This window comes from Lycorma delicatula, chromosome 5 (genome assembly GCF_047948215.1).
Source record: "Lycorma delicatula isolate Av1 chromosome 5, ASM4794821v1, whole genome shotgun sequence".
NCBI lineage: Eukaryota > Metazoa > Arthropoda > Insecta > Hemiptera > Fulgoridae > Lycorma > Lycorma delicatula.
Window position 1 is genome coordinate 89,375,229 of NC_134459.1, and position 22,974 is coordinate 89,398,202.

The 22,974-nt window shown below is 29.4% G+C and overlaps 1 protein-coding gene across 1 annotated transcript in view; it reads left to right on the forward strand.

Moving 5' to 3' along the window:
- Positions 1-15,999, forward strand: part of LOC142325176 (E3 ubiquitin-protein ligase COP1-like) — a 94,021-nt gene extending 78,022 nt beyond the window's left edge. The window contains exons 10-11 of the mRNA XM_075366597.1: positions 8,695-8,771; positions 15,720-15,999. Of these exons, the coding sequence (XP_075222712.1) occupies positions 8,695-8,771; positions 15,720-15,863 (221 nt within the window). The 3' untranslated portion in view covers positions 15,864-15,999. The remainder of the gene's footprint in view (positions 1-8,694; positions 8,772-15,719) is intronic.
- Positions 16,000-22,974: the final 6,975 nt, after the last annotated feature.

The following is a 22,974-nucleotide window of genomic DNA, read 5'->3' on the forward strand; positions in this document are numbered from 1 at the left end:
TTGTTATATAACAAAAATATAACTATATAATAATTGACTTACCCTCGTAAATTAAGAGAATGCATTGTTGGAGTCAAATGGGAGAAAATTATGGATAGCAATGGCAAAGGAAGCCTTCCATAAGAAGAGGAAATTTCTATAAAGTAAAAGTATAGATTTAAGAATTAAGGAATTTAAGAATAGAAATGAAGCAACGATTTTGTAGAAAAGGGAGAGGGGCTGGATTGAGGATTTTGAGACGTGAATATGAAGAAAATAAGTTAAGTTGGATGGATAAAGTGAGGAATGAAGAAGAACAGATTTAAGAAAGAAAGAGCACTTATGCAGGAATTGCAGAAAAGAAAAGGAAACTGTTTAGGATATGTAGTTAGAAGAAGATGAATATTAACAACTGCATTGGAAGAGTAAGTAGAAGGAGAATGGAAGTGAGGAAGAAGAAGGATAAAGTTAATAGATGAGCTGAAGATACATGGGGAGGAAAGGTCTTAGGACAGAAATAGACAGAGACAATGATGGCATAAGGGACCTGCTTTTACAGGTATGCATAGTAAAAACTATGCAGAATTAAGTCTAAAATGGCAGCTTTTAACTTTTACTTTTTTCTTACATACAGAAGCCCCTGAATAATCTGAACCCCAGGTAATCCAAACTCAAAATGAGAAATGCAAAAAAAATTAATTTTACATATGGTATTTTACAAATTACAAGAAGCCATAAATTTTCTGTGTGTTTATAAAGTCCCTCTTTACATTGATTTTTTGATTGTGTTGATGACTTATTTATTTATAGCACAGTACAGTAACTGGTCTTTAATTTAAGCATCATGGAAAAACTTTTACCTTCTACGATTAAAGATAATGAAAATGTAGGCACTTGTTTAAGTAAATAATTAGAAAGTGTGGTAGAAGTGACTAGAACTGTTAACCTTGAATCGGAAATAACAAAAGAAGATATTACAAACTGGATTAACATAGACACAAAAGAATGTTTCTAATTAAATCCGATGATAACATTATTGAAGCAGTATTGTTGAGTACATGATACTTTTACTATTCCTATAATTGGCAAAGTGGTGACATCTATTGGTCAATGTACATATTGTAGTGTCAAGTCAGGTAATTTACAGATGTGCCGAACACAATGTAGTTTTTTTCTTTATGTTATTAGTATTAAGAAAAGTAGTTATTATGAATATACTTTTTTTGATTCATTGGATAAAACCTGGATCTCAGCATGGTAGCAGATTGTGGTTACGAGAAAGCTATTACGAGAAAATTTTAGTTGCTGTAGCCAAAATAAAAAAAATGAGTAGTGTCGCAACCTAACAAGTATATTACAGTTTATTATTATTCTTTTACATTATCATAGTTTTTTCTTACCATAATATTTACTATTTCATATTATCAATGTTTAATATCTCAAGAAGAAGCTGTTCAGAAATCTGTAAATTATTACTACAGAGCTATTTGTTTGTGAATGTGTTAAATATCCAGCATATAAAATTGTTGTGTTTAAGAGAACGTACGTACTGGAAAACAAAATTTTCAAACAAGGAGATATCATTATTCCAATTTTTGATGGACAAGAATACAACATGTGGAAAAGAAGAATATTATTATTTTTACAATTCAAGAAATGTGATGAAGATATATCAAAAAGTAAGTAGAATGACACAAGACAAAGAAGATTGGGATGATAAAGATCTAAAAGCAATGAATTATATCTAGAGTGCAATTTCAAATAAACAGTTGGAATTTGTGTGCGAGATGACACCAACATACGATATAATCAAGAAATTTGACAGTTTATATTTAAGAGAATCTGTGACATTGCAGATAGTTTACAGAAACAGATCGGAAAAACTGAAGCTTAAAAATACAGTGATTCAGCATCATTTTGCTCTGATTTTGAGAAGGCTGTAAATGAGTTGAAAAGTGCTAGTGCGACAGTGAAAGAGAAAGAAAAATTGAATTTTATGTTAAATACATTGCCAAAGTCATACAGCTATATTTGCAATCTGATAGGTACTTTGAATGCAGAAGATCAGACTGCAGATTACATAAAGAGCAAAGTACAGGAGGCAGAATTAAAACATCAAGGCGGAGAATATCAAGAAAACAAATCCAACGCATTTATGGTTAATAAAAATGAAGAAGGAAGAAGATGTTTCAAGTGTGGCAAAATTGGTTATTTGAAAAGGAATTGCAAATATGGCGGTCAAGCAACTGAAGCCTGTGAAAAATGGCAAGCACACAACGACGTGCAGCTGGAAGAGGTAACAACTTGAGAGAACTCAAGCAGTCAGCAACAAAGGAATTGGGGGCAAAGGAACAGGGGATTTCACAATGGTTCGACCAACGTGGACAAGGATTGAGGAGAGCAGCGCTTGGGTCACAACAATTAACTGTCATGTGGCGATTAATAGTAAGCTAAGTAATTCAAAATTAAGTGAAATAAAATGATGGTTGCTTGACAATGGATGTGCTGATCATATGATGAAAAGTATTTTGAAAATCAGATTTTATAGACCTATTATCATTTATTTAGAAGATAGTAGGATTGTTAAAGCTACTAAATTTGGAAAAGTGGCGAGTTATTTTAATGTCTGTGGTAAACTACATAAAGTAAAAATGAAAAATGTTTTTTATGTAGAAAATATTTATTCGAATTTAATAAGTTATAGGAAAATAACTGAGAACAATATCATTATTTCCAAAGGAGGAACAACTAAAATTTTGAATAACAATAATAATATTATAGATTTACATTTCAAAGAAAAGGGATTATACATTATAAAAAGCAATTTAAAATCAGAGGAATTGTATGTGAACATTGCTAATAGAAGAGTTGAAAATATGAGTAAAAAGGAGAAATGGCATAGATTAACTAACTAGGTCATGTAAATTTAATACTTGAGTATTTTATGCAAGTATCAATTATTAAAAGGAATTCGTAATGAATTAGAAAATAAATTTATGAAATGTAAGATTTGTATTGAAAATAAGATGAATAACAAACAAATCATTTAAAAATAACAGAAGTAAAGCGGGATATATATTAGAAATTGTTCACACAGATGTCTGTGGACCTTTTAGTACAACAGGATATAAAAGAGAAAAATATTTCATATCATGTATTGATGATTGTAGTAAAATAGCTAAAGTATATACAATGAAATCAAAAGAAGAAGTTTGCAATTGTTTGATTGAATTTGTAAATATAACAGAAAATAACTGGTAAGAGAATTAAAGTTTTAAAATGTGATATGGTAAGTAATATTTGAATTGTAAAATCTATAATTTTGCAAAAGAAAAAGGAATAATTATTAATAATTGTCCTGCTTATGTACATGAATTAAATGAAACAGCAGGAAAGGTTTAATAGAACAATTATGAATTTATCACACTGTTTATTGGATGAAGCACAAATTTATAAGAGATATTGGCCTGAAATTGTTTGTGCAGCTTCTTATTTAAAAATTGTACTTTAGCCAACACAATAGAAACAAAAACACCATATGAATTTTTTTTTTTGGAAAGAAACCAGATGTTTCAAATTTACATTTATATGGAAGTGGAAGTAAAGTTTTTGTAAGAATTCCAGAACAAAAAAGAAAACAAATGGGATAAAAAAGCAGATATTGGAATTTTGTTAGGTTATACAGAAGTAGATTTGTACTTATAAATGGTAGAATTATAGTTGCTAGAAATGTTGAAATTGTTGAAAAGAATGAAAAATGTATAGGATTAAATGATAATAATCAATCTGTAGATAGTGAAATTTTGATAGAGAACTAGTGATAATTCAGATAATGAATCATTGAATGATAGCTTTAAAAGTACATATGAAAACCAAAGTATTGAAAAATCTGAATCTAAAAAGGAAAATGTATTGCTCAGATCTGAAAGAACAAGAAAAACTCCAAAGAGATTTGATGATGATTATGTTTATAATACAAATATTTATGTTCATTATTGTAGAGCTGATACTCCCCAATACATTTGAGGAGGTGATGGATAGTAATGAAAAAGATTTCTGGATGAAAGTAAAGAAAAACAAAACTTTGAAATTAGTTGAGAATGTAAATAATAAAATTTTGGATGTAAAGTGGATATGTACTAGAAAATGAGATGATAGTTATAAAGTAAATTAAGAGTAAGGGGTTTTCAACTAAAAGAACAAGTTGATGATATATATTCACCAGTTGCAAAACACCAAACTTTGAAAATTTATTCTCATATTGTTGTCAAATGAATTTAAAAATTGAGCAAATGGATGTAGAAACTGTATTTTTAAATGGAAGAGTAAATTCAGAAGTGTATATAAAACAACCAAGAGGTTATGAAGATAAAACTAATAGAGCTTGTAAATTAAGAAAAGCATTATATGGATTAAAAGAGAGTCCTGGAGCATGGTACAAATGCTTTACAAAATAGTTTTTAAAGAAGTAATTATGATTATTGTCTTTATGGGAAATATGATAAAGAATGTATATTATTATTTGTGAGAAAAAACCAATTATCTAAAAGATTTAATCTGAAAGATATGGGAAAGGTAAACAATTATATTAGTGTAAATATTAGTTATGATGAGAAAAATGGAAGTATGACTTTAAGTTAAGAAAAATATATTGATTCTTTAACTAGAAAATATAATCTGGAGAATGCAAAACTTTATAATACACCAATGGAAATGAATTATAAAATTAGATAAAGCAACTGAAATTGATGAAAGTATTAAAATTATATATAAGTACAGGAACTAGACCTAATATAGCTTTTAGTGTTAATTATTTATCAAGATTCCAAAGTGGATACACTGATATTGATTATAAGTATGCTCTTAGAATTTTGAAGTATTTATTTAAAACTAAAAATCTAAAATTATTCCATAATAATAATGAAAAATTAAATATAATTGATTGTTATGTAGATGCTGAATGGGCTGGTGATAAAGTTGATAGAAAGTCAACTAGTGGTTATGTAATTAGATTATTTAATAATGTAATTTACTGGAGATCTCATAAGCAAAATTCTGTGACAATGTCTTCGACATTTGCTGAATATATGGCTCTATCAGAGGCAGTAACTAATAATAATTTTGTTATTGTTATGTTAAAGAAACTTTTAAAGTAAACGTTAAAGAGCCTGTAAAAATCTTTGAAGACAATTCAGGAGCATTAGTAATAGCAAAATATGGAAATTTCACAAAAGATTCAAACTCATAGAAGTGCAATATCATTATGTGAAAGAAAATTATAAAAAACGAGTTACTGATTTGATTAAAGTTGAAAATGAGAATAATATTGCTGATATATTTACAAAGAGTTTGTGTAAAGCTAAGTTTGAAAAATGTAGGAATATGTTAAGAATTGTTTAATGTAAAAAATTTGGTTTATAAAAGTGTAAAATTGGAAATAGTAAAAGTAAGGAGGCGTGTTTAGTATGTGATACTTTTACTATTCCTATAGTAGGCAAAGTGGCGACATCTATTGGTCAATGTACATATTGTAGTGTTGAGTCAGGTGATGTATGGATGAGCCGAATACAACAATGTGATTGTTTTTTTTTGTTATTAGTATTAATAAATATAGTTATTGTAAATTTACTCTTTTTGATTCATTGGCTAAAACCCAGACCTCAACAAGTATGACAAGGATTAGATGAAAATGTTGAAAATTATGGTGATGATGAAATTGAAGTAGGAGTGAATAGCGTAAAGCATGCAGAAGCAGTAAAATGTTTTAACACTTGCATTCAGTGGGCAACAGAGAACAACATTCTACTGCATAAACTACTTTTATTGGCTCAAATATGAAAAGATGCAATGGAAAAATCACTAACTTCAATGACAGACAAAAATCACAGACTTTTTAAAGAAACAATAATAAAATCCATTTTCAGAATATAAATATCAATAAAGTAATAAAAGCCTTGTTTTTATACTGAAAGAAAGTTTCAACACTTATTTTGACTTCCAAAACTTGCCTCAATACCTTATCCTGTACCTTTAAGTTGAATCCTTGATAATCAGAATTGTTCATAATCTGAACAGCTATAGATTTAATTAGTTGGGATGATCCAGGCTTAAATATATATATAAATATTAGCTCCCTGTTGCAGCTGTGCCTGCACTGTATGGATTTTATTTTATGTTTTTTGTCAAGTAACTGAAGAGAAATGCAGCCAGTTACGTATGCAGTGATGATGACAGTGGCTGTGTTGGTTGAGCCACAGTGTTTTATACCTTCACACCCCTTAAAAAAATTTGAATTAAAAAACCTGAAAATGGTTTTTAAATATTTATCTGAAGAATTTTTTCAGGCTGAAATTGACTGAATATCTCATTATAGTTGGGATTAGAAAATTTACAATCATTGTTTAAAATTTTTTACCTTTCTTCATCAGCTTTCAAGGTCGAATTTCAATTATCTAGAAATCGGTTTATTGACATGAAGATTACACTTGCCAAAAATCAGGTTGATTTCTTCATGTGTGAGCAGGAAATTAACCTTTGAAACTCGAATTTCAAAAATCTACAGATTGATTTTTAGATATTCATAATCATTTAATCCAAACCCAGCTTTCACAGTGATAAGACACTCAAAGATCACATTCATTAAAGTGTGTGCTTCATGCTTCAACTGGGAAATTTTCACTACTACATATATATATATATATATATATATATATATTTTTACTTATTTTTTTAAAGATTTTTTGAGATATTTTTTAATCAAATAAAATATATCCAGAAACCTTCTCAGTTACCCCAAGAAACATGGGTAAAAATTTGGTTGCAACTGATCGAGTAATTTTTTTGTTTATCCTGAATAAACAAAAGTGCTCTTCCTCTTTATATGATAATATAAATGTAGAATGTTTTATTTAACGCAAATTTAATTTTATTGTTTTTGTAATAGTATTCATTCAGTTGATAGGATCATCCTACTCAAACCCAGTTCACAGTTCATTAAAGTTTTTGCTTCAGCTGGCAAATCTCCACAAATATATGTATATATATTAAACATGGTGAAATATCCAAAAAACATCTCAGTTCTGCCAGGAAACATGGATAAAAATCTGGTTGCAATCAAGTAGATTTTTGTTTATCCCGACAAACAAACAAAATCCTCTTCCTCGTATATAATAGTATATATGTACAAATACACTAATGCAGATGATTATTGTTGTATAATAATATTTATAAGAATCTGGGGGAAAAACTGTAAGTTTCATGTTTGCTGATTATTATTTTATTTGAATGTCACGAATTAACCTAACAGTTTTTAATGAACATGTGATAATAGGGGTTATATGGGGAATGAAGTATCAACAAATGGACAATAAACAAATTCTGTTTTATAAATTTTGAAAAGAAATTAAAATAAATCTATTTCATCAAGTAAATAAATTTATTTTAATTTTCAGTATTCCTGTTACAATCTATAGGATGATAATTTTAAAAAAGAAAAAAAGAAAATATAAATGTTTTCATATCGTACAGGCAAGTTGAAAATTAAAACAAATACATTTATTTAAATGTTTTCAAGCTTTATAAAAAAAATAATTGTTTGTTAAGTTAATAATTTAAGTTAACAATCAAATAAAATAATTATTAGCAAATATGAAATTCATAGTCCTTTCTTAATTTTTTATGAATATTACTATAAATTCTTATTAAAAACTCATCTACATAATAGAATGGCAAAAAAGAAAAACAGGTTATTCCCAAGAAAATTAAGAAAATATGGAAAAAAAGAGATAATATTAGCTTATCCCCCTTGTAGGCCGCATCAAAAAAATAAAAATAGTGTTATTGTATATGTAAAAAAAATATATAAAATTAAAAAAAAAAGACTTGGAGACTTGAACCTGAGACTTCTCAGTTATGAGACTGGAATACTTACCACTCTTCTGCTGCCACTGCTGTGACTTGTTATACGATAAGCTATTTGAACTACTTAAAAATCTTTAAATGAAGTTTACTTCAAAATTGAGCAAATTTAGAAGCTTTCATTTTAAAGTTGCTCTGTCCAATCACCCTGCAAAACGTATCTGCCCTATCACTCTGTAAACATATAAGTTGATCCAGCTGCCTGCCTTTTTCAGCAAATGTCAGTTGTCATTCATAAAGATTTTTTTAGGTCTTTGAACAGTTCATTAACTATATACAAAGTATATCCAAGCAAATCTTTTGTACCAATCTCAAATCTTTTGTTATGGTTGTATTCCTTCTCTGTTGTGAACCAAACACTGTTTATTCGTTTTCAACCATCATTTTAAGTTATTTAAAAATGATTGTGGAAAACTAATAAGAGTGTTTGGTTCAAGAAAATTTTCAGTTATCTTAACTAAAAAACTAGGACGGCAATCAGTGGTAGTTAAAGTTGGCTTTTGGAGACCAAGTTTTGACTTGAACAAGATTTATGTGGTTACTAGAAGTATTTCAAAAACACCTAGAAACATATAAATGATTGATTGATCCAGCTATCATCATTTATGATGCTGGCAATGTTTAGTTAACATAGAGCTTAAAGAAAACATTTTAACTTCCCATCATAGCAGGTGATAAAAAAAATAATTCCTGTGGCATGTACTGTACAAATTTGTTGCATGTCTGTATGTTTACTATTTAAAAAGTATTAATACTTACTATTAACTTAATTTATTAATAATTAGTAACTTTTTACAGATTTTCCTGCTGTTGATGTAAACAATGTAGGTAAAGGTAAAGGAGGAGGTGCTTGTACTGCTGCTGCATTTTTAAAGGTAAATTTTTCAGTTAGTGACATTGATATGGGTTTTTTTTAATAAGGATTACTTACTTTTAGGATCTTGATAAAATTTTTGGCCTCTGAATGTTCAATTCTGTAACCAACAAAAATAAATTTTTCATCACAGATGTGTAATATGCATATATATTACTATACTATAGCTAGTATATATCTATGCTAACCCAATGAAATGCTCATTTACCTTCACATAAAATCTTATTATAAGATAAATATAGGTTAAGATATAAATTTTATTTAATATTATGAATTTGTATTTCATAGTATAATATATGTGGTAGAATATTATATAAAGAACGTTTTGAAATGTAAAATCACAAAGTATTAGTATTTATTCAACCTAAGCTGAATAAATGTTTCAGTTACAATTGATTAGAACAGTTTACAAGCAATTTGATTATTTTCAGAGTTAATATGAACACAAATGATGCTTAACGTTGCAGATGGCTGGTTGAGATTACAATTGCAGAGAATATTGAAAAAATCCATGAGATTGCTAAAACAATAGACACCTCAAATAAGCAGGTGTATCATATTTTACACAGATATTTATTTATGCAAAAACTGCAAGCAAGGTGGGTGCCATGTTTACACTTTTGATCAATTGTGAGCAAGTAAACATTTCTACGTACAGTTTGGGAATGTTTCAATGTATTGAGAGGAATTTTTATGCCATTTCATAACAATTGATGAAACTGTCGCTAGAACAGTAGCTAGCAATCAGAAAACTTGCTCTGAAGGCAAAAACCATTGCATCAGTAGGAAAGATGATAAGCCACTGGCACATTCTGAAGAAGAGTAAAATCATAAATAGAATAGTATAACCATAAAATAAACAAAAAATACCACATTTGATGAAATAAAAAGATTCTTTTTCACAAAGCTATTGCAATAACAAAATTCTTTGAAAATTATACTATGAAATTCTTCACATATATATATGAAGACATAATATATATATATATATATATATATATATATATATATATATATATATATATGTCTGACATTATATATATATGCAGTTTAATGAACTTAATCTTTTTAATATTTATTTTATTCCTCTGTACTGTACTACCTAGTATAAAATATTGAGATAAGACTTTTCTTATACCTTAATTTTATCATGAAAGTACTTTTGTGGGATGCCACATCTTCAGTCATGATTCAGTTCATTTAATTAAACTGCATATAAAGATATTAAATGTTAAAAATTAAAAATACTAAAATAAACCATACATATGGTGTAATGTTTGTAACATTACTGTTATAGGAATGTTACATTACTTTGACAGTAACTATTACATTAACTGTTTACATTAAAACCAGGAGGCAGAGCTTCCTGGACTCTCGACATGTTTGTGAGAATATTAACTATTTTAACAAAATAAATATTAGCAGCTCTATTTATTGATCCGCAACTTATGTGCTCTGCATTTATTGCTCCATCTAGCTGCTTAGCTGGGCTTCACAGCCAGACATCACTTCACTTTGCTCTTGAAAAATGATTTATTTATTGTAATCGTATAAAAATATATAATTTTGATTGTTTTCCACACAATCCATGAGGTTACAGCCAAATGTGGGTTTTTTTTTGGTCTTGAGAATTTTTTCAAGACGAAATTCATTTTTTCATGCCTCACATTAACTATGAATTATGAACACATTAATTAATTATGAAAAATCATTGTAATTATAACATTTTTACTATTTGTTTTTCTGGTTATTTTATTATTGGTTAATTACTCATTTTGATTTCTTATTTCTATTTCATAACTTTACTGTAAAGCTTCGCGATAGACTATATTTGTTTTTTCTGTCTTTGGTAAAAATATACAATCCTTTAGAACTTCCTACTCTGGAGCATCCCACGTAGAGTTGTCCATGAAAAAAGCATGTTTCTTCTAAATCCAGACCCACGACTTCCATAGTTTGTTCTTGGGCTTTTTTTATTGTCAAAAATTCTAATGGAAGATTGAGGTTATTGGAAATAATAGGTATTCTGGGTATAAATATGTGTTCTCCTTTTTCACATCCTGTAAGGATAATTGCTTCTAATTACATTGGAAGATATGCTTTCAGTCGTGAGGCATGTTCCATTACGTAGCTTTGGTAGATGCAATTTACACAAAAGCATAACAACCAAATATTTTTTCTGTAACAAATTATTGGGTGGCATTCCAGTAGGCGTGAGAGCCCAGCACTTTAGTTGGGTAGTTAACCTCATTTTCATCACTCATCACAGTATCTATGAACTTTTTCACGGAAACACTTCCGAGAAGTAAATTTATAATTTTTTCTTAATTAAATCTGTGGCTGTGTTTGTAGACACTAAAATACAGAGTTTGTAAAGCCAGTTTTCATCTCAAAATTTTAATTCAAAGTCCAAATAAACAGATTTTATTAATAAATCCAGATTTGATACAAAAGTTCCCAAATTGATGGGTAATGTAACTGGATTTACATTAAAGGGTAGCAAGGCAGATGCAATTTGCAGTAAAGTCTGTGAAAATTCTTGCACAATAGGACAGTTTGTAAGAGAACATCTCATGTTTTTTGGACAAATGCAAACACTTCACATGTTTCCACAATGACGATTTTTTGTACATGCCTCAATTTCATCAGCTAGGGTGCCTTTTGAAATAATAGGCAGAGTTTGTCTAAATCACCTGCCAGCAAAACTATTGTTCCACCCATTACCTTGTTTTACTTTTTTTAAATCTTTGAAGCGTTAAATTAAGAGCTTCAGTTGTTTTTCCATGGGCCATTGTACAATAGTCCTCTACAATAAAATTGGAGTTTGCTAGTAGTTTTCCTCTTGCTGAACTTTGAGGTATACCACCTGCTGTTGCTTCAGTTTTCCAAATGCAATTTAAATGCTGATTGTGCTGTTCTACCTAATAGGGAAGTGGCTGTCATGCCGAATGAAACTACTGCTAAAGCAGTCCTGATTGTTTATGAACAAAAGCAAGCATCAGCTTTATTAAAAATGTTCTGCCAGATCCATCTAAACTGATGGAACTAAATTGTTCCTTTGTTGAAAAGGTCAATTAAATATCTCCTAAATACCAACGATGTCATGTCTATCAGTTGCATTTTGCCCATCACATAGTAGTTTTTGAATTGCATTCCATTTTGGATTGTAAGTGAATATTATAAAGAGGCTGGGACTTCCAAATTTCCAGACATAGTTCATTGCATCTTGCATATATTCATGCATGTGGCGTGGACTTCCAACATATATTCAGGGCAAGATAACTATTTTTCCAATGTTTTCTGGACTGATTCCTCTGCTTATTGTGTTCTTTAGATGAATTTGTCAAATGAAGCTCAGTCTTATGGATTCGATTTTTGCATACATATCAACAGCCCACTGATTATGAAGTTGCTTATAGTCAAGTAACTAATTTCTTTTTGAACGAAACTGCAATCTATAAGTAAAAGGCCATGCAGCTAAAATTGTTTTTTAGAGGACACTTAGTGGATCTACTTGTAATTTAATTCAGTATCCATCGTCCACAAATGGAAACATAATTGGATACTGCAAAGCATCATATGATCAATGTGTTTTGGAAATACACTGCAACCAGTTTCCTCATCGATGTAGTATGATATTTCTCATGTCTGATTGATCACCAACTAATACAACAGCAACTTTTTGTATAGTTGGTGCATTGTAGCAGCTTTCGTGTTCACCTGCCGGAGTTCGGTTTGCACAAATAACCAAAGAATAGTCATCTGATGACATTTGTTCAATGCTTGACTTGAAAACTTTGATATAGTGATTCGTGGAATGCAGTACTTGCAAGGTATTTATGATTTAACAGTTAAGCGATGTAAATAAACATATTGAGAGTTCTAAAGACTGGTCACCTGTGAAATATTTTTGTAGAAAACTTGGGACTCTTCATTGCTGTTGGAGAGCAGTGATTCAATTCTGTGGTAAGCGTTTTCTTGGACTTTAAAGATTGACTTAAACCCACCTAAATCACATACAAATTCCTAAGAAAGGTATTACTTTTAATGGATTTGAATACTAGATCGTGTATACCGTGTTCTTTGGTGGTTGGGTTTCAATTAACCATACTTCTCAGGAGTGGTTGACCTAAAACTGTACAAGACTACACTTCATTCACATTCATACATATCAACCTCATTCATCCTCTGAAGTAACACCTTACGGTGCTGGTGGCTAAACAGAAAAAGAAATCACATAAAGATGCTCTGAATGATGTCATTTGGAAACAAGAGTTGTAGTGACAGATGAGCCCCACAAAATGAACAAATACAACTCATTTCACCTGACAACTCTAATAGATTTGAATAAATTATAGTTGGATCGTACTGTAACCCTTCACTGCTATCAAGTGATGCTCTTTCACACTGTAATTCAGGCATGGATCTCAATGTTTCATTCAATCGAGTACGATGTCTTACAATTCTTTGTTTGTTACGACTTGTCCTATCAATACTACTTTTTTTTATATCAATTTAATTTTATAAAAAGAACGTGGCAGAAATATTTAAAATTATAAAGTGGCAGAAAAAAAAAATGAAGAAAAATTGATTGAAAAAATGTAAAGTGAAAATTCAAATTAAAATAATAAAATTTTCAATTCAATATAAACAATAAAATTGAAAAAATCCAACTTTTAAAATAGCACCAAGTTTTTCAATTTGACGATTATTTGATTTTGAATATTGATGAAATTCAAAGAATTATCACAGTCACAATAAAATTAAAGTTTTATTGTGATTCAAACACAATTAAAGTTTAGTACCTTGACAAAGCACTTAGCACACAACTAAAGGTTAGCACCTTGAAGATGCACTAAATATAAATTATTTTCATGATATATAATGTGGTTTTAATTGTTTATAGGTTATGTATTTAGTTGTTTTTGATTTCAACGTATTTAAAAAAAAGTAAAACGTATTAACACATTTTACTGATATTTTTATCTGATATTATTTTCTTAATTATAAATGATCACAAAATATCCATTCATAAAATGTTTTATTAGCATTTCACTGTGATAAACTTATTGTAGTGATTTTTTTGCTACAGCTCCATTTATCGATCTGTACCAAAGTGTATTTCAATAGACATTTTCAAGGAGAACCTTCTTCAATTTTTAAAAAAATCTGTACTCAGTAGCACTTGCGCAGTAAATTTTTGCTATAAATATTGGATGTAGAAAGGTTGTAAAAAGTTCCTAAAAATCTAGATTTATCGTTGTCGTTGTCCTGAATTTCATTTCATTTAAAAGTTATTTTTAAAAAAAGACATTTTAATATTTTTAATAACCAATAACTTTTAATAACGATTGACAACATTTGCTTTTATTTGGCATATTAATAAATAATTAAAAAATCAATTTTTTGTTTATTTCAGAAAAAAAGTTGAGTAGCTGGATTCGTGCAATAGAAATTTGTAGTTTACTGCCACAGAGCAGTTTTGAGCAGTTTCATCAAAAATAGAAAAATAGAAAAACCTAAAAACCACCTTTGCATTAAATAGAAACATTTTGCCGGATTAGAGGGTCTTTAAACTTGCATTTCAAAGAAATAAACAATTTTTTTATATATATAGAAGAAAAATGTAGATATGAATATACATAACGCGACAATCGGATGATTGAGAGTATATCTTTTATATGCAAACGTTAGCTGTTGTACTGCTACTAAATATGCTGTTTAATTTTTTTTTAAATTGTTCATACCTTTCTGGAGATAACTGAATTGTGGAATGAGAGAATGACCAGACAGCCAGATCATTGAGAGAGTATTCCTTTTATATGCAAACATTGGCTCTTGTATTCTAGCAAATACACTGTTTGAATTTTTTAAATTGGTTGTAGCGTTCCAGAGAAATAAGTAAATTTCAGAAAAATCTAACATACATCTTTTTTATGCTAAAGTTAGCACTCAGTATGATAAAAAATAAGCAATTTGAATTTTTAAAATGGGTCATTCCTTTTCATAGATATAACTGAATTTTGAAATAAGAGAATGACTGGACAACTAGATAATCAGGAGCATAAAAAAAAACATAAAAACCATCCTTGCAATAAATAGAAACTTTTTGCCAAATTAGATTTTTTTGTATACCTATGGGGTCCTTAATATTGCTTTTCACAGAATCAACTCCTTTTTTATACATGTAGATTTAATTAAATGAATTCAAGTCATGACTGAAGATGCAGGATCTTGCAAAAGTTACTTTCATAATAAAATTAAGGTAATATATGTCCTAATCTCAATATTCTGTACTAGGTGGTTTATATTAATAGAATTTAAAATATATTTTTACTTACGTAGTAGGTATATATATAATTTTTTTTTTCTATTAAAAAAGTAAATAAAATAAATAATTTTTATTTCCTTCCTGAGTAAGAAAAAATGTACACCTGCTTGTATCACATCAAATAATGAGGTACATTATTAATTTTTGGCCTTATGCTATTGATCTAATCTTCCAAAAGATAATCTGGAAATGTAGAAGTAACCTTCTTTAAGCCTGGTCCTTTAAAACTACAAGCTGTATATGCCAAAAACCAGATTTATTATGGAAGCTAGATAATTCTCAGCCAGTTCTTCACTTGCACAAGAGTGCTACATGTTGACAGGCAGTTCAGTTATTTGTAGGTTCATATAAGCATATTGGTCAGGAGTAATATGATAATTCTTAAATATTTGTATAAATTTTTATTGAGGAGTAAGGTATAAAATTACAATATTAATTAAATTACAAAATAAAAATGTATATAAAGTAGTGCCTGATTTGTTTGAAAATAATTGGGATAGTTGCTTTTCAAGAATTTTTAGACTTATCTGTCAGTTTTCTCACTATTATCGTTTTTTTTTTTTTTTAATGAATTGTTCAGAAATCTTCATTTCTCATGTCTGTTCTTTCTTTTTTTAGGAATTTGCACCTAAAGGAGATTGGATTCATTTAGATATAGCTGGTGTAATGGGACCCTTAGAAGGACCTTATTTACAGAAAGGAATGACAGGAAGACCTACACGAACTTTGGTTCAGTTGGTGTCGCAGTTTGGAAATGAATAGAAAAAATCTATTTTTATTATAAATTAAGGAGTAATCAGAATATTTTTCTAATGTTTAATTTCTTTTCTTGGTCATAATATTTTGCATTTGTTTATGAATTTCAAAATCTAAAATAAATAATGTTTTTCATAAGGAATTTAATTATTTAATTATATATATATATATAATAGTCAAAATATAAACTACCAAAACACAGTAATTAGGTAAGTTATATTTAATTCCAATAATAGATTTTGACAGGATCCCACATCTTCATGTATGTATATACTTCACAAATATATATATATTACATATATAAGATAGAAAAATCAGTTCTTTTTTTGTTATTATATCTGTCCATGTTCTCCTCTGTACTAATTATGTCCAAGATAAAAGTATAATTCCACCAACAGTACAGAATTCAATAATGCCTCTTAACCTTATACTTATTGTTTTTTTCATTTAATAGTGCTTTTGAGGGTTTCCCTCATCATCAGTTCATAACATTTTTTTTTATTATGTTAATATAAAAATATGTAGTCAAAAATAAAATATTCCATGTTGCCAGCTACACATACAGTACTGTACTAAGATTATTTAATTTTTATAAACTATATGAATGTGCTATTATCTATGGCAGTCCTGATAAGAAAGTCATTATCAAACTGTCTCTGTACATTAATCAAGCTAAACTTTTGTCTATATTTGTACCAGGTGTGTAAATATGAAACCGGAATTTTTATATAGAAAATACATGTTTATTGTAATGAAAGTGATATAAAATATTTTATTTGAAATTTTGTCCATCGCTAGCTATACATTTTCCCATCTTTCTGACAATTTATAAATGCCACGCCAAAAAAAAGTGTTGCTCTTTTCAAGCAAACCAGTCATCAAGCCATTTTCATAAGAAGTAAAGCGCTGCTCAGCAAGTGTGTATCCCATCGATGCAAATAAATAGTAGTCGGACTGAGCCAAGTCTGGTGAGTAAGCCACATGCGAAAGTATTTCCCAACTGGAATGCCTCGGTCGTATCCTTGACCAGTTTTGCTGCGTGTGATGGTGAATTATCATGAAGCAAAATTACTTTGTGTTGCCTTTTTTGATATTCTGGTTGTTTTTCACGCAGTGCTTGATTCAAATCAATCATTTGTTGTCAGTAGCACTCAGTAATAACAGTTTCACCAGGTTTTAGCAGCTCATAATAGATACATCCATCTGATCCCACCAAACACAGAGCATTGTCTTCTTTCCATAGCAATTTGGCCTTGAAACGATGTTGATGGTTCACCTGGAGTTACCCATGATCTTTTACACTTAGGATTCTCAAAATATATCCACTTTTCATCACCCGTCCATCTCCACCATGGAGAAATGACTTTCATTTGTACCTGGAAAGCAGTATTTGGCAAGTGGTTTTTCGGTTCTCTTGCTGTCTTTTATTCATTTCATGTGGAATCCATTTTCCCATCTTCTGGATCTTTCCCATGGCTTTCAAACTTACAGAGGCGGCTTCTCGTGATACATTTAATTGCAAGTTGCTGTTGTCTTTGAGCATCATCCTCGCCCAGCAATGCCTGCAATTTGCTGTATTAAAACTTATTCAGTGGTCTTCCATGCTCTTCATTTCTCACATCAAAATCGCCAATTTTGTATTTTTCGAACCACTCAAAGCACTGTGATTTACCAAGACCATGCTCACCGTAAGCTTCGACAAGCATTCGATGTGATTCTGCAGCAGTTTTCTTTAAATAATAACAGAAAATCAATGCTGTCCACAAATCATAGTTTGTAGGTATAAAACTTGACATGTTCAACGCTAATTAAAACTATGCTGTTGTATGAAACTTGTATTGTTGTGAGTTGAAAATCTTGTCAACTGTCAAAGAAAGAAAATGGTGCCAATGATGCTGTTTGACAGTAACTATGTTGATAGCTAGGGCCATCAATGGGAAAATTCTGATTTCATATTTACACACCTGGTATATATAATATTTTTCTAAAATATTTATTTTTTTATTATTTTCAGATCTTTTTTCAATTTCTAATTTTCTTAAATTTTTATTCGAACCAGTGATTGAATGTTTATTGATTATTAAGTGGTCTGCAAGATTTACCTTTGAAACGGACAAATACAGAAAAATAAATTTTTTAGATGTTGACATAGAAATTAGTAAAAGTAATAAAATTATAACATCTGTTTATAGGAAACCAACAAATAATAAAATAACTATTAACAGCAGATAGAATCATACTTGGGCATACAAAATTAATACATTTACAAACATGTTAAATAGAATGATACATTACATACAGAATAATAAAGAAAAACTATATTCAGAAATAGATATTATAAAATGTATTGCAGTAAAAAATGGATATAACATGTCATTAATTGATAATCTTTATAAAAAACAGAAATTAAAATCTAATAATACAACCTTGATATCTATAAATAATAAGTGTTGATGAAAATATTTTTATAAAATATTCCTATACTAACATTATTGAAAATGTGGTTAATGTTTATAATGAGAAAAAATATAAAAGACCATACAGTCATATAATAAAACATTTGAAATCCATAGTAATGATAATGATCCTAATAATTTGTGTGGTATCTATAAAATAACATGCAATGATTGTAACAAAATATATTGGGAAAACTAATAGATCATTTAGGGCAATGTTTGTAGAATACTTTAGATCTTATTAAAACAACAAGTTAGGTTTCTCCAATCTTGCAGACCATTTAATAATCAATAAACATTCAATCACTGATTCGGATACAAATTTTAAAATATTAGAAACTATAAAAGGATGTATATATAATACATAAAATATTAATTATTTTAGAAAAAAATTACGTATACAAGTATAGACAAAAGTTTAGCTTGATTAATGTACAGATAGAGTTTGATAATGACTTTCTTATAGTACAAAACCCAGCAGCTAGCTGATTTCTGCAGGTATGGTTTTTTTTTAATAAAGCTCGATTTAAATGAATGATTAATGATAATTTTTAATACATTATTGCCAGTTTGCCTAGCAAAAATTAGCCGAAATTACCTTAAATATATTGTGTAATTAATTTATTTTAACGAATTGCTACTACTTTTTTTTTTTAAGTGAATTAAACATCATTTGAAAGAAAATGATGTGAAGAATGAAAAAAAAATGGTTGCCATCTGTCAGTCAGCTGCAGTCTCCAAGTTGCCAGATGTAAACAGATCTGTTATTGTTAATTATTTGGAACAATTACTGTAAAAAACCAAACTAACCGAGGCTTGCTGCTAGTACACCTACGTCCAACCAATTAAATATCCCGACCATAACCCTAGCCACCCAAGATTCTACTCCGTTTAAACATTTTCAGCCAATCTATGTAATGCAAGAAAATGGAGGAAGCCAGCTACTATTGACCATTCTCCACAGACCTTCCAATTAACTCGGAGATCCAGAAGGAGTTCACCCTCTCATGCAGAGCCTAGATCTATTAAACAAACTATCCAAATTTCTCCTAAAGGCACCATGCCCAGAAAGGAATTGTGTAATTTACGATTGGGGAAAATCCACTTAATCGCATGCAAGTCAGTCACTGTTAGGAATATACCATGTGTGTAATGACCAGTAGGAGAGTCATCCCACTTGGCCTGCCAAGATACAGAACCTTGGTCCTCAATCTCCACATACATTCTGGAGTAGCAAGATTATCCTTCTTGGAAATATTACGTTCAATGGCAAGAATATCTATATATTGACTTAATGCCTGCAATAACACAGACTGCCTCTCGCGAGAAGTCCTGCAACTGCCAACAACAGCTAACAAAAGGAGACACTAGGAGAAAGTTCCTATAACACTTTAAGACCATATGATGAGCCCACACAGGTGTAGCGTGCAACATAATAGCATCATTGACATCCATGTAAAAAATACGCATAGTACGGAAATTCAACCCCCAGATACAGATTATCTTATAAACAATAAACATTCTATCTCTGATGTTAATACCAATTTAGAAATACTGGAAATTAAAAAAGGCAATATAAATAAAAATGTAGATATTTTCATAGATATTAAATAGAATATTCATTTACTTAAATATGTTCAGTATTGTATTTGACTGGGCCACATTCATGTTACCCAATTGACTCCATATGCCTTGCATATATATGTTTGTATTTTAATATTTCTAATCTTTTTTATGTTTAATATGTATTATACAAAAAGGTGATTTACATACAACTGATCATGTGGGATCCTGCAAAAATACTCTTAAAGAAAAGTAAGGCAAGATATTTCTTAAATGATGTATTTGGGTGGGACAAGATGATTTACATTATATATTTATTAGTACAGAGGTGATATGGGTCTTGAAAGGATTGATTTTAGAAAAAAATACACACACACACCCATATCACCTTTGAAACAATTCCCTTGGGAAGCCACACAATGCTTCAAACGGTTTTCCCATTCTTCATAGCAGTGTTGGAACTCAGAAACTAGCATATCCTTCACATGGTCAGTTACATTTTTATAAATGTTTTCTACCTCCCAAAATGGTGTCCTTTGAGTGTTTTTTTTTTTTTAAGTTGGAAACAGGAAAAAGTTGCAGGGACTCAAGTCAGGTGAATAAGGTGGTTGAGGAACTACAGGAATATTTTTCTTTGCCAAAAATTCATTAATTGAGAGTGCAGTGTGATAAGGTGCATTGTCATGATGCAGCATCCAGTTGCCTTTGATGGCTGGTCTCATGCAGGCAACTCTTTTCCACAGTCTTTCAATAATTTCTTGGTAAACATATTGATTTACAGTCTGTCCTGTAGGCAAAAACTCCTTATGGACAATGCCATTACTATCAAAGAAACAAATTAGGATGGTTTTGATTTTTTATTTACACATTTTTGCTATTTTGGGACGTGGTAAGTTTGAAGTGTGCCACTCCTTGCTCTGGTGATTTGTTTCTGAGTCGTACTCAAAACAAAGATTCATCACCAGTAATAACATTTTTTTAGAAAATCAGGATCAGTTTCAATTCACCCTAGAAGATTGCGGTACACTTCCAGACTGTTCTTATTCTGTTCAACAGTGAGGTTTTATGAGACCAATTTTGCACAAACTTTTTTCATTTCCAGTTCGTTTGTCAAAATTTTATGGACTGTGGTATGGTTCAAATTCAATTCTTCTGCAATCGTTCTGACAGTTAATCGTCACTCATACTGTATCAAGTCTCTGAGTCGCTCAACATTGTCATCACTTTCTGACATTAACAGCCTTCCAGAGCATGGGTCGTCTGCAACTGATTCCCGGCCATCTGATAATGCTTTAAACCACCTAAAAACTGGGCTCATGATAGACCGTCATCTCCATACTTTTCAATTTTGAAAATGTTTCAGTAGTATTCTCATTGAGTTTAACACAAAATTCGACTGCACAACATTGCTCATAATTCGTATCACTCATTTTTGTGATGCACAACAAAAACTCGTTTCACACAAAGTTTGTTTGTCTTGCATGGCAACAATAGACTAAAAGTAATAATAATATGTTTACTAGTAACTTTACAGTGTTGCCACTTTAACTGCCAAATATTTTTAATATTTTTATTAAAATATTTTAATATTTTTATTAAAATATTTTAATATTTTTTATTAAAATATTTTTAATATTTTTTTACAGAACGTAAATTCACATACAGGATTGGTATGTTGGAAGTAGTAGAAAAAAATTTGGTAAAATACTTTGCCATTACATACAGCTCAGCTACTTTTGTATTCCACAGTTTTTCTATACATATTCATTGACATTTGGGTTTCATTTTAGTTTAGTTTAGTGTACTAAGCTCCTTAGTCTCAATAAGTGTACTGATATAGTTAGACCACCATTTGTACAAGTGGCTTGTAACCTATAGTACATATTTTATATTTATAAATATGAACTTATAAATACTGAAAAACACATGAATTCTTAATGTATAAGTAATTCTTAACTGTTATTCGAGACTCCCACTCATATAATGATATATTTGAGCAATATTCTTGTAAAAGTTGTCAGTAGTGCATGATGCAAACATGTGATTAGCTTTGCTGTTTTAAAGATGATTTTATTCATTTTTTTAATTTTTCATAATGACAAGCAACATATGCAAGGGTCATCATGATGTTCTTGAAGAATTTATACAAATTTGCCAAAATGATCTATGCCTGTGACAGGTTAAATAAAGAACATTGTGGCAATTTAAAGAGAAAGTGCAAACAGTAAATTTGTTGTAAAATAAAAGAAAATAAACAACTGAAACACATATATGAAAAACATTAACCATCTAAGAAAATTTATTATAGAAATAGAAGTTACAACAATTTTGCTTAGGGTCAGATGCCGAACAGATTTCTCAACAAACATGGTATTTTCAATTATTGAACATTTTAAATAATCAGATATTCCATGATCTCAGTCTTCAACATAAGTGAAGTGTAAGTAATTTAAATATCTGCTTATATCAGTATTCTTAAATCTGTATGGTAAAATTCTACCTACTGCATTTTTTTTTTTTTTTTTTTTTTTTGTAATGGTACAGGTAATGATGTCAATAGGATATGACATAAAGTTTCAGTCAAAGGAATGTAAACATCCTGCCTGCATCAAATATTTTAGTTTACTTTATTCAATATCTTACTTTATGTAGCTATAAATATTTCCTCTGTACAATATTCAGTTATTCCACTTACAAACAGGTAGCTCCAAGCTATATTAAATTGCTTATTTGTTTTATATTACTGTTAGAAATTTTCTTTTATTGTATTCTTCATTCAGTACTGTAGAATTGTTTTACAGTCTGTAGGTTTCATTTATCTTATTATTTAGTTTACAAATTATTTTAAATTTAAGAGAAAATTTTCTGTATTCTTTATTTTTGCAGTTATATATCCCAGCAAAGAAATAAGAGAATATAATCAAATATGCAACATGTTTGAATCTGTAGAGTGTCACCTTCCTCTACTAAAATATTGTTTGTACATATAAGATTATTAGGTTTTAAGAATAAATCTGTTATTATTTCAAGTCCAGTTTATTTTATTTTTCTATTATTATTTGTATTTAAATATTTGCAATTTTCTTTTCTCAGTTTTG